The 13,755-nt window shown below is 40.3% G+C and overlaps 1 protein-coding gene across 3 annotated transcripts in view; it reads right to left on the bottom strand.

The window, feature by feature from the left end:
• stab1 (stabilin 1) overlaps positions 1-13,755 on the bottom strand; it is a 276,631-nt gene that overhangs the window by 35,294 nt on the left and 227,582 nt on the right. For all 3 annotated transcript variants that reach the window (XM_087994200.1, XM_043707873.2, XM_043707874.2), the window contains 3 exons: positions 13,307-13,453; positions 12,164-12,220; positions 1,248-1,479 (listed from right to left, as the gene is read on the bottom strand). In XM_087994200.1, coding sequence (XP_087850326.1) covers positions 1,248-1,479; positions 12,164-12,220; positions 13,307-13,453 — 436 coding nt within the window. The remainder of the gene's footprint in view (positions 1-1,247; positions 1,480-12,163; positions 12,221-13,306; positions 13,454-13,755) is intronic.

Raw genomic sequence — 13,755 nt, forward strand, 5'->3', positions numbered from 1 at the left:
TGGTGTCACGAACGTAGGTGGGGAGTTCTTGGACTAATGGGGACAGGACCGTGTCGAGGTATGCCGAGATGAGTTCGGTTGGGCAGGAGCAGGCTGAGACGATGGGTCGTCCGGGGCAGTCAGGTTTGTGGATTTTGGGCAGGAGGTAGAAACGGGCGGTGCGGGGTTGTGGGACTATGAGGTTGGAGGCGGTGGATGGGAGGTCCCCTGAGGTGATGAGGTTATGGATGGTCTGGGAGATGATGGTTTGGTGGTGGGGGGTGGGGTCATGGTCAAGGGGACGGTAGGAGGAGGTATCTGCGAGCTGGCGTTTGGCCTCAGCGGTGTAAAGGTCAGTGCGCCAAACTACTACTGCGCCTCCCTTGTCAGCTGGTTTGATGGTGAGGTTGGGGTTGGAGCGGAGGGAGTGGAGGGCTGCGCGTTCCGAGGGTGAGAGGTTGGAGTGGGTGGGAGGGGTGTGGGAGTTCAGGTAGCGGTTAATATCGCGGCGGCAGTATGCTATGAAGAGGTCGAGGGCAGGTAGGAGGCCAGCACGGGGTGTCCAGGTGGACGGGGTGTGTTGGAGGTGGGAGAAGGGGTCGTCAGAGGGTGGGCGAGAGTCTTGATTGAAGAAGAAGGCACGGAGGCGAAGGCGGCGGAAGAATTGTTCGGTGTCACTCCGTGTATTGAATTCATTGACCCGAGAACGTGTGGGAACGAAGGTGAGACCTCTGCTGAGGACTGATCTTTCATCCTGTGATGGTAGGAAGAACATTGTGCTTGACAGATCTAACTACTCTCCCCTGCTCTTTCCCAATAGTACTGCAAATGTTTCCTTTTGAAGGATTTATTCTGTCCTGTTTTGAATATTACTGCCTGAATCTCCTTTCACTAGTCAATCATGTCGTGCATCATTTAAAAAAACTCACTGCATGAAAAATGTCTTCTGACTATTTTGTCTTTCAATTTGCTTCCTCCCACTATTTACAGCATCATAACCCCTTATAATTGCGAACTTTATTAAATCTTCCCTTAACTTGCTCTACATTAGGGGCTATCTTAGTCTCTTCATACATATTCAAAGGTTAGTTTCAAATATTCAATTATATGCCTGTTGCTGGCTTATAGCGTGATTTATTTAAAGTTGAAGTGAAAATGCACTTAACTTCAAGAAAAAAACAGTGAGCAATAGAGGAAAAAGCAGTATACGTATATCTCAAACCAGACTATGGTGATAGAATTGTGACATGTGTCGTATCTGACATTACCTTGACAATAAGGGCCATAATGATGTTTGCAACACTGAGGAATCCACAGGGGATTAACACATTGTCTGCTGCAACCACGTATTGCATGGAGATGACCTTGACGAACCCATTTTCCTCGGATCAGTTTAAAGGGAAATGCAGCAGTATTGATCCGATCACTGAACTGCTCCCGAAGGTGTCTGCTTGGCTTGTTTGCTTGGTTGTACCAACAGCTTTGGTAATCAGTGCCATCCTTTAAATTGAAAAGCAAAAATAAAGATCTCTCAGGATTTTATTTCTGAACAGTAAGTTATTGGAACCTCTAACAGGCTGTGTAATACATTAACCACACTGTACACAATTTGTTTTTATTAGAAACATTTTGAATCTAGGCTTTTAATTTCATTAAAGTTCTACTTTTGGAACATAAAAACATCCACAAAGCCTCATTTTTCAGTAATATATTGCTACTAACTCCTCGTATTTTATATTTCTTTTTCTAGAAATGTTAATTTTTCAGTGAGGATATCATCAGAGTATTACACCTGCCGTGCAGTCACTTATTAAACAGTCAGCAATGGGACCAGGATCAATCTGCATGGCTAAACGTAGTGTTAGCCTAATAAAAAAGGTAGATGGGAGTTCAGAACCTCTGTATTCTGTTTTATTCATACATCTAGAATGTCATCAATCCACCTTTGTGATTATTTTCCTAGGATGCCCTGCCTTTCCATTTTCCTTTTGTCATTGACCGCATCACCTCCTGCAGGTCAGGCCAAGGAGGATGCATGAATTCTTCAGTAGGCCAGAGCCCGCTAGGCCTCAGACCAACAGAGGACTCCTATCAAGGTCATCTCAGGCAATAAGGCATACCAATCAGGCTGCCTCACTTCAGTTGTGGGCATAGGTTTGTACTTTGGTGTACAAGGAGGAAAAGATTAAAAAATGGTAAAGGAACAAACTTTGAGATTGTAAAAGACCATGGTGAGGCCTCTTCTGAAATACTGTATGTAGTTCTGGTTGTCTTGTTATAGAAAGGACATTATTAAACTGGAAAGGGTTCAGAAAAGAGTTATTAGGATGTTGCTGAGAATGGAGGGGTTGAGTTATAAAGAGAGAGGCTGGATAGGCTGGGATGTTTTTCTACTGGAACATAGGAGATAAAGGAGTGACCTTATAGAGGTTTATAAAATCATGAGGGGCATATATTAGATGAATAACAAGAGTCTTTTCCTTAGGATGGGGCAGTCCAAGACTAGCGGGTATATTTTTAAGGTAAGGGGAGAAAGATTTGGAAAGGACATGAGGGGCAACATTTATACAGATTGATTCACGTGTGGAATGAACTGCCAGAGGAAGTGGTGTATGCAGGTATGGCTACAACATTTAAAAGACATTTCGATAAGTTCATAAATAGGAAAGATTTTTGTGCAACCTCCTATTGTAGAAAAATCACACTTTAGAAGCAGCACATAAAGTGTTGGAGATGGAATCGTGTTATAGCCAGCACACATTTTAAACGTTCATGCTTTAGAAACAGTGTCCCCAATTCATCAATTGCATTACTGCAAACCTATGTTAAAAAAATGCACGTTATGGCAGAACAACCTGTAGTTTGCGAATATGGTCAGCATGGACTAGTCAGACTATCTATAAAAATGGCACAGATGTCTAATCACCAAATATGAAATACACATATGAATAAATATTTAATTTCACTTCATTCATGTATGCAGTCTTTTGGTTGTACAGAACATGAGTATTGCTGAAAAAAAAGTTTGCATCATTGCCATAGCTTTCTTTTTTGCATTTTTCAGGACAATTCAAATTGCCAAAGTAAAATGAAAGCAATATGTACACTTTGCGAGAGGGAGGGCTGATTGGCGAGTTTTGAGAAGATTTGTAGCTCAGTTTGAGGTTCTGGATGTAGGTTTGCTCGCTAAGCTGGAAGGTTCATTTCCAGATATTTCATTGCCATACTAGGTAACATTTTCACTGGGCCTCCAGGCAAAGCTCTGCTGATAATTCCTGCTTTCTATGAAACCCAAACATATAAATCGAAAGTAGGAAATATCAGCAGTGCTTTGCCCGGAGGCTCACTGAAGATGTTACCTAGTATGGTGACGAAACGTCTGGAAATGAATCTTCCAGCTCAGTGAGCAAACCTACGTCCGAGGGAGCTGATTGATTGGCAAGTAGAATCTGATTGGTAGAGATGTTGCCAAGATGAATACATCAGTTCATTGACAACTGACATAAAATCATATCTAATGTCAGATACAGTGTTGTGAAACTTTGCAAGCACTAGTGAACTGAGTATGATCAATACTTTGCCTGTTGAGAACAAAGGGCTAAGCTGTTGGTTACAATCTGCCAGTCTTTGCGACATACAGGCTACCTTCTGAGCATCACACAGGCACTGATATTTATATACCACATTATTCACTTGCATGATAGGCAGAACATCTTTCTTGGTTCGATGATGACATCGTGTCAGTGACGAACAGTACTGAGGTCGCAACCTGTTGCTCAAACCCTTGAGGTACCTTACCTAGGATATTATAAGTTTGGCACTTTTCAGGACCAAATATGATTGCTGTCGGCCTGTTCATGAGTTTGCCTGATATACAGCAAGAAGTGATCTGATCAACATAGCACTGCCCTGCAGGATTACTTAAATGCATTCTTATTTCATCACCAGGCTAACACAGACCTGGATGAGCATGGACCCAGCACCACTGTGTGAATTAGGAATCATTAAACTACTGAATTCAACAACTCAATGCCATTGAGTTTAGTATTAACAACACTCTGTATGTGCCAATAGGTAGTGTTGTCATGGGATTTCTGCTAGGGCCAAGCTCTCTGAAATATCTTTAGGTTCCATGAAAAATTAGCTCTCAATGGAAATTACATAAAAATGGGACATTAGGACCGGCTCCTGGGGAGATGATGCATGTAGCATCAGAAAAGAGCTGAGATGGAGTTTTTGCATGGCGTTTTGCTAAATCCTTTGGGAGGGTTTTAAACTAATTTTGGAAGAAGGGTGTGGGAGCCATTAGTAGAGAATATCAGGGTTCACAAAATACTAGGGGAGGCAGCTGTCTCCAGAGTAGAGAGGAAGAATTATGTTCAAAACAGATACACATATATAAATGCATGGAGTAAAGTAAATAAGGCCGGGGTGTTAAAGATGCTGATTACCATGTGGAATATTTGATGTCATGGCAATTACAGCAAGGGCAAGACTGGGTATTAAATATCCCTGGGCATAAGATTCAAAAGGAAAAGAAAGGAGGAAGAGAAGCAGTATTGGATTAAGAATTGGGTATTATTGTGCTGGAGAAAGAGGATGCTTCAGAGGGTTCAAGGATAGATTCAATTTGGCTAAAGCCAAGGAATAGAAAGGATACAATTTACATTGTAGTCTATAGATCATCATCTAGTGTAAAATACAGGATTAACTGAAACAAGAGTTTATTAGGAAAAACACAAACTGAACTGTGGCTACCTTTAAAGAGGAAATGGTTCACCAACAGTAAAGGTATGCTCCCTCAAAATAGTAAAAGTAGGACAAACAAATCCCTGGATGCCAATGAAGGTAGAAACTAACATTAGTAAGAAAAAGTATACTTAATACAGGTGTAAGGCAGAAAGTAGAATGTTGAACCAAGAGGTATACTGATGGCTTAGAGGGAAGGTGAAAAAAACTAAGAAGCAAAAAGGAATTATGAGAATCAATGAGCAGATTATAACCGACATTTCCATGGACGTATAAATAGTTTAAAAAAAGTGGTTAGAGGAGGAGTAGGACCAATTAATGATCAAAAAGAGAATTTACACATGAAGGCAGGGGGCATGGACAAGGTGGTAAATGAATACTTTGTATCTGAATTTCCTGAAGAGTAGAATACTGCCCAGGCCATGGTGACAGAGAAGAAACTCTGTCAGTAGAAGATTTCAAAATTAATAAGGAAGGAGTCTTGGCTAGGCACAACAACATGGAAATGATGTTGAACTTGTACATGACGTTTGCTAGACCTCAGCTGGCTATTGTGCACAGTTATGAGTGACACATTATAGGGTAAAAATGTGAATGCTTTGGACAGAATACAGAAGTGATTTATAAGATTGAAGAAGTTGAGATTGTTCACTTAGGAGAGAAGGCAGATGAGAGGATATTTGATAGAAGCTTTCAAAATCATGAGCATACAGAGTAGATAGGGAGAAGCTGTTCCTGCTCAGAAATGAACAAAGAGGGGCCTGGATTTAAAGTGATGTGCAAAATAAGCCAGGCTAAAGTGAGAAAATGTTTTTTCACTCAGCAAGTAGTTCAGTCTGGAATGCACTGAAATGTGGCGGAGGTTGGTTCCATTGGAGATTCAAGACAGCATTAGATGATAATTTGAATTGAAAGACTGTGTAAGGGCATGTGTGTACCAACAGGAGATTGGCACTAGATAATAAAACACAGAAAAAAGTACATTACAGGAACAGGCCTTTCACCTCACCATGTCTTTGCTGACCATGATGCTATTCTAAATTAATCCCATCTGCCTGCACATGGTCCAAATCTCTCTATTCTCTGCCTGTTCATGAGTCTAAATGCCTGTTAAACTTTGCTAATGTATCTGTTTCTTCCACCTCCATTGGCAGCACATTTCAGGCACCCATTACCCGGTGTGTAAAAAATACTTTCCAAACACTTCTCCTTTAAATTTTCCCTTCTCTCACCTTAAACCTATGCCCCCAGTACTTGATCTCTGGGAAGGCGACTCTGACTATTCACCCTATTCATGTCTCTCATCATTTTATATACTTCTATCAGGTCACCATTCCAATGCTCTAGCGAAAACAACACAAGTTTGTCCAACCTCTCCTTACTGCTAATACTCCCCAGCCCCTTTTGCACTCTCTCCAAAGCCTACACATCCTTCCTCTACTTCAGCAACTCGAACTGTGCACAGCACTCCAAATGTGGTCTGACTAAAGTCTTATACAGCTGCAACATGACTTGCCAACTTTTATACGCAACACCTCAACCAATGAAGGCTTTTTTTCTTCTATATTCCTTTGTGTACCACTGCAGTCCATGTGTTGCAGGCTGACGCACACGAGGGAGAGAATTCCAGGATTTTGACCCAGCAACAGTCAGGAATGTCAGTGGGTTGGAGGCAAAGAGCATTCCCATGTAACTGCTGTCTTTGTCCGAAATGGAATTGGTCATGTCATATTCCTTCTTTACCACTTCATCCACTGTGATCATTGCATCAATGAACTTTGTTGAAATGTTTTGGCTTGCACTCATCAGAGCAATTTGGATGCTCATTTTGAATAGCTGGTGCATGTACGATGGGCCTCCTTCTGATCCGTAATACTTTCAGATTCTGTGATAACCATATATCCCTTACATATTTCTATTACGTAAATATGTTTGAAATGATCCCATGGCTAATCTAAGAATCTACTTCTGTGCCTTAATAACACACATATGTTCAAATTCACCTCTCAAATACAGTAGTAAAATGAACTCCTTTACCTTGATGTTATAGATGAGAATTAGCCAGGAATTCTCTATGACTGTCTACTGCAAACCTACCTTCATTGATCAATATAGATGTTGGGATTCCTACACACTGTAAGATTGGCCTTTAAGCAGTAGCCTCAGAAATAGGGTCCATGCAATGTATTCACTGTGCAAGCTACAGAGAGAATGCGTGTAAATGCTGCACTAGTTTCAATTTTTCAAAATTGATGACAGCCATTCTCAGGATAATTCTTTATCAACATCTTAACCAATTAGAGTCAACCTGTTAGATTTGAATGTCTAAACAAAGCTCAATTATCAACTGCTTATCATCATTAACTGGTGCATACTTCACAGCAATACAAAACCCATTGCTGTAGAGGTCACAGACATTTCAGGGCATTGTGTTTTATTCACAAATGGCTTTGGGCAATGTGGGCCTGTGGATATTTTATTCATTGTCTCACATCATCAGTTGTGATATACAGGTGCTGGTGTTGGACTGGGGTGGACAAAACTAAAAATCACACAACAGATTTATTTGGAAGTACAAGCTTTCGGAGCGCTGCTCCTTCATCAGTTGTTGCATCACTAGCATTGTGCCAAATTGAACTTTGTGCATAATTTGTAACGTTGCGGCCTTGGGACATATTTAGAAACCCATTTACTAGTGTTCACCTGATTATCATTCCTCAAGGATGCGCACACATTTGGAGAATATGTCTCAGATATATGAGTGCCTTGCAACCAAATTAAGAGTGCTTGTGGCCTCCGATGTTGCATAAGTCTGGGCTTGTTGTCCCATAGGCCTACATACTTTCTGTTTCTAGTCACCAGGGGTCATAAAAATATGCATTGTTATGCAGATAATGTGGCCTTCCCACTGGCAAAGATATCACCTGATTGTTCCAGCAGCAATTTTAAAAAAAATTCACTTGTGGAACATAGGCATCACTGACTGGCCAGAATTTATTGCCTATCCCTAGTTGCCTTACAGATGAAAGGTGGTAGTGAGCTTCCTTTGTGTACTGCTGCAGTCCATGTGTTGTAGGCTGACCCACACAAGGGAGACAATTCCAGGACTTTGACCCAGCAACAGTCAGTGGATTGGAGGCAAAGGGTATTCCCACATAACTACTGTGCTTGTCCAAAATGGAAGTGGTCATGAGGTTGGAAGCTGCTGACTAAGGACTTTTAGCGAATTTCTGCAGTGTATCTTGCAGATGGTACACATTGAGTATCAGTGGTGGAGTGACTCAATGTTTGTGGATGCAGTGCCAGTTCAGTGGTCTGCTTTGTCCCGGATGGTGTCCAGCTTGAGTACTGTTGGAGCTCACTCATCCAGACAAATGGGAAGTATTCCATCACATTCCTGACCTGTGCCTTGTAGATGGTGGACAAGCTGTGGGAAGTCAGGAGGCGAGTTACTCGCTGCAGTATTCTTAGCCTCTGATCTGCTCTTGTAGCCACTGCAATTGTATGGCTCATCTAATTCAGTTTTTCTGATCAATGGTAGCCCCAGGATGTTGATGATGGAGGATTCAGTGATGCTAACACCATTGAATATCAAGGGGCAGTGGTTAGATTGTCTCTTTTTGGAAATAATCATTGCCTTGCATTTGTGTCGCACGCAATTTACTTCCTACTCTTCAGACCAAGCTTGAATATTGTCTAGGTCTTGCTCCATTTGAAAAAGGACTATTTCAGTATCTGAGGAATCACGAATGGTGCTGAACATTGTGCCATCATCAGTGAATATCCCCATTTATGACCTTATGATGGAGGGAAAGTCATTGATGAAGCAACTGAAGATGGTTGGGCCTAAGACACTATCCTGAGGAACTCCTGCAGAGATGTCCTGGAGCTGAGATAACTGATCAACAACCACAACCATCTTCCTTTGTGCCAGGTAGGACTCCAATCAGGAGGATTCACAGTAGGGTTAAAATCAACAAGGTAAAAACAATGACTGCAGATGCTGGAAACCAGATTCTGGATTAGTGGTGCTGGAAGAGCACAGCAGTTCAGGCAGCATCCAAGGAGATTCCAAATCGACGTTTTGGGCATAAGCCCTTCATCAGGAATAAAGGCAGTGATCCTAAAGCGTGGAGAGATAAGCTAGAGGAGGGTGGGGGTGGGGAGAAAGTAGCATAGAGTAAGCAAATGTGGCTGTGGTAGCGAGTTTGTTTCACAACATGGTTGAAGAGCTTCAGGGCAGAGGAAATGACCTGGGAGTTGCAGTGGGAGAGGGACTGCGAATCCTCTTGCAAGGATGCCTGCCTTGAAGAAGTTTTCCTCCCCTCTCTACAAGAATCTCAGGGAGTCCCTCTCCCACTGCAACTCCCAGGTCATTTCCTCTGCCCTGAAGCTCTTCAACCATGTCGTGAAACAAACTCGCTACCACAGCCACATTTGCTTACTCTATGCTACTTTCTCCCCACCCCCACCCTCCTCTAGCTTATCTCTCCACGCTTCAGGCTCACTGCCTTTATTCCTGATGAAGGGCTTTTGCCCGAAACGTCGATTTCGAAGCTCCTTGGATGCTGCCTGAACTGCTGTGCTCTTCCAGCACCACTAATCCAGTTATCCTGGAGCTATCAACCCATTGCACCCCACTAGTCAACTTCAAGAGCCCAGCATAGGCAGCACTGACCCAACCCTTTCTCTTCCATCATTGCTACCTGATAGTTCTCTTCTCCACCAATTCACAGGATCCATATGCCTAAAGTATAACACCTTTTCCTCCCTCCTACTTCCTGCACCTTTGCTTTCCTTCCTTCCTCCCCCTCAGCTTCCCACCAGGCCCCATATAGCCAGGCCTCTTTGCTCCATGCCCCTTAGACAGCTTCCAAAGAACCTTACTCATTGCACTGTCAAACAATGCCTCCCCAAGAGGAAATAAACAGCCTTTTGACTACCTTACATGTCATGGAAATGCAGCCAGGAATCAGAATGCAGATATTGCTTGCTAAAGGATAAATAGTTTAGAAAAATGAACTAAATTCTGTCCTTTAATGATCAAGCATGGCATGTAGAACCAAATTAAAGGGACTTCCTGATGTTTGCAATCAGGAAGTTCAGCTGAACTTCAGATGTTCCTTACTTTAATAGCTTAGATACAACCTGTGGGGTTCTTGCAGTCTAGTGATTGTATTCTGTGCCAGGAAGCCCAGGTTCAAGTCCAATCTATATCAGAGGTATATAATAACATCTATAGGCTGATCAGAAAATATTTAGTTTCATGAGAAGCAAATCTTTGGTTTCCTGATCAATCAGATCTCTCTGCTCCCCATTCTAGGGAGCAGCACAAGATTCTGCTGGAGATTATTAGATGTTTATTTTAGAAAAAGTTGCTAAACAATTCTTTGTAATATAGTAGTCCATTCTGAACAGTTATGCAATATTTTCTTCTTGGTCATATTTTCCTCCCATTAAAATGGTTAACATTGCCAAAAAGAAAATTCTTTGACATGAAATAAGAAATAGGAACACCATAAGCTACCTGAAGCTTGTTCCATCGCTTATTGCTAACTTTCTACCTCATTCGTTTGTCCTTTGCTAATAATTCTAAATTTATGACTTTGGTTATTGAACCACTTGCTATACTGAATAGCTTCTATCTACTCACTTCCATCATCTTCAGAATTCCTCAGCTTGCCTCCTCCATTCCAGAGAAAATCATCCTAATTTAAATTAATCCCTGTTTATAATTGAAGTTCCTAATTCCTGCTACCAGATTTTTTTTTTGTCAATTCCACAAATATTTTGCAAGGTTTGACTGCAAGTCTGAATTATTAAACAAGGATTAAAAGAAACCATGAGTGAATGACGAAATCTAAGGAAACATCACTATCACCTATTAAGGCAAATTTCCCATTATAACTGTATTACATTTTGTTACATTTTCTTTTTGGCTAAACCTTGATGTTGCAAGACTTGGTTGTGATATCTGAGCAGTATCTTATAAAGTGTAGTTAAGAGTTATTCTCCCCTATTATATCTTGGTAAAAGTTACTTGCATAAATGCATGTGACCTGGCTAAATCTTCTAACTTGATTTCTGTGTTTCTTAAAGATTTTTGCATCATCTATTTTCTTTGGTCATGTCTTAGGATATCTTCCTATCAGCCAAAACCATTAAACCTAAAAAAACCCAATCTTGTTGTACAATTATTGTGACAACATAACCTGAATGTACAGGCCTTGACTTTGGTATTCTGCCTTCTTAACATCAATTGCTTTTGACTATTGGGCTTATTACCAGATGCAATTGTGGCCAAACAAAGGAATGTATCTCTAAACTGATGAGGGGATGTTTCTTTGACAGTAACTAATTTGTCCTTATCACCTTATCTAACTGAAGGCAAAAAACATAAATTGATCCCTATGCAGATGATTGGCTTGTTTTTCACATTCCCTTAAAATTATGCTGATGACAGACTTCTAAGTTAGCCAGAACAGTCAGTACTTCATTTAATGTTCCTTTCTTCACCGTCCACACAGCTAACACAACTTCCTAAATGTTCTCTGCATCTGCAAAGCATTACTATTTCTTGGGCTATCCAAAGTTAAAACTAACATATATGCTTATATTCATATTCTTGGGATTAGATGGTAGCAGTAGTATAACGGATATATTCTACGTCTTGCCTAACAAAACATAAAAGCTGGGAGGTTATGCTGCAACTGTATAAATCATTACTTAGGCCATAGTTTGAGTACTGTGTAGTTCTGGTCACCTCATTACAGAAAGGATGTAATTCCACTTGAGAGAGTACAGAGGAGATTTACCAGGATTTTGGAAAACTGGAGTGATGAGGAAAGATTGGACAGCATGGGATCATTCTCCTTGGAACAGAAGAGATTGAAGAGAAATTTGATTGAGATATACAAAAGTGTGAGGGGCTGGGATGAAGTAGACAGGAAGAAAATAGTTACCTTAGCAGAAAGGCTAGATTAAGGCTGTATAGATTAAGGCTGTAGGTAGAAAGAATAGAGTGCAGATGAGAGACTTTTTTTGACCTAAAGGGATTTTTTAGGGGATATGGAACACACTATCTGAAAGGGTATTAGATGCAGAAACCCTTGAATCATTTAAAAGGTAACTGGATATGCATTGTTACAGTGCTGTAACCTGCAGGGTTAAAGATCAAATGCTAGAAAGTGGGATTAGACTGGATACTTTATTTTTAGGCTGGCACCAACATAATGGGCCAACTGGCCTTATCTGTGCCATAAGCATTCATGAATCTAATTAAATGACTATAAAATATACTGGAGGATGTCTAGGTATTTTCTTGTGGTTCTTTTTGTGAATGCTTTGTAAAATGTGATTCATTTTCTGATGTTATACAAAATTGCATTGATCTAAAATAAATTAGGGCAAACTTTCCAAATAAACTTAATCTTACCTGTGGTTTTGTTCCAAGAGGACAGGCAGGAGGATTCAAACAACTACCGCAGGGACCCTAAACATAAATAGTTCTCATTAATCCAAAAGTGTACTCATTTCCTTATTAAAAAATACCATTTTGAAGCAGGTTTTCTGGTTTCTGTGCTTGACTGTATTGCATGGCTTTTATTCAGCACACATTAAAAACTTGGATGTGGAGGATTATGTGGCTGTAAGGGAGCTGTCTGAATTCCTGCCCATTTTGGCATGCTCCCTTACATCCCTATGAACACCTCTTAATTACATTTTATCTTTCCGGTCGACTATTCTCAAACAGAAGCAAAGAAAAATCTAACCTCAAATGTTTCACAAGTGCCCTGTAATGCTTAAACGGCATGGACAACCAATCTTAAATCGATCTTGCACTAAAGTATATGAGAAAGCATTGTACTTAAAGTCACAAATCAGCTTGAGCTATGAAGACTAATAAAAGTCAATCACAACACAATTTGAGAGATGGTGTAATTAAACATATGGAAGAAAGTTAAATAGAAATTGTAACAATATTAGTATATTGCTACAGCATATCACAGGAAGCCTGGTTGAATCAAACTGAAAAAAAAGAGTTTAAAAAAAGCACCCACATAAAAACATCCAAAAGGAATATAGGGCTATAGATACCTATAAGGTGAGATAATAGAAAATAATAAGCACATAAACAATACATATATATTTAACAGATCCATATAATTAGGACTGTGGAATTAGAGTGATATTTCTTTATGATTGTTTCAGGCTGGATTCACTGGCTGCATGCTGCCAGTAGATGGCTCCTTGAAAGGATATGTGTGGTTCAGTTTATTGTTGTTAAATAGTAATTCTTTCTGCTGAAATGCAGCTCTGGGCTGGGAGTGTGCAACTGAAGAATTTACACTGGTATGAAAAATATATATAATCATGCATATATATGATGGGCATGACAATTTGAATTAAGATCCCAGATATACAGAGGTTAACTATATCTTCACTGAAAAATAAATCCTGTCAGATATTATATGGATGAATCTTGACTTGTTCATCCAGAATTAACCTAGTCTTCCATCAGAGCAGTTAGTAACATGAACAGAAACAAGAATGAAATTCATTTGGGAGAAAAACTTACACGGGCAGGGTGCATTGTAAGTGCATCGCACCGAGCGCCTATATGTGGAGGTTCCAAGAGACTATTGATGCCATATGCAATCCCGCCATCAAATTCCAGGTGTCTCTGAACAATCTGAGCACTTCCATCATTCACAATCAGATCTCCCTGATAAAAGATAATATTGCATGAATCAAACCTTGTGTAACAGGGCAGTGCCGTCATTAAGGGACCTAACTACTATTATACATGGATTATGGCACTAAATAAAGAAGGTATTTATTTTTATTTAAAATCAACATTGAAAACATTTCTAAACTACAGATGGTGATATGTTGATCTGGTGTGGTATGTTCAGATATGATCTGCAGTTTCTTTTAGCTTTATCCTGGGTTTATTTCCACTGAAAATTGAATCCCACTATAATTCACTTCCCCTTGTTTCAAATTATCCCACAGTATCCAACCATT

Source organism: Chiloscyllium plagiosum, unplaced genomic scaffold (genome assembly GCF_037043375.1).
Source record: "Chiloscyllium plagiosum isolate Xiang-an unplaced genomic scaffold, Cpla_swu_hap1 HiC_scaffold_14, whole genome shotgun sequence".
NCBI classification, from domain to species: domain Eukaryota; kingdom Metazoa; phylum Chordata; class Chondrichthyes; order Orectolobiformes; family Hemiscylliidae; genus Chiloscyllium; species Chiloscyllium plagiosum.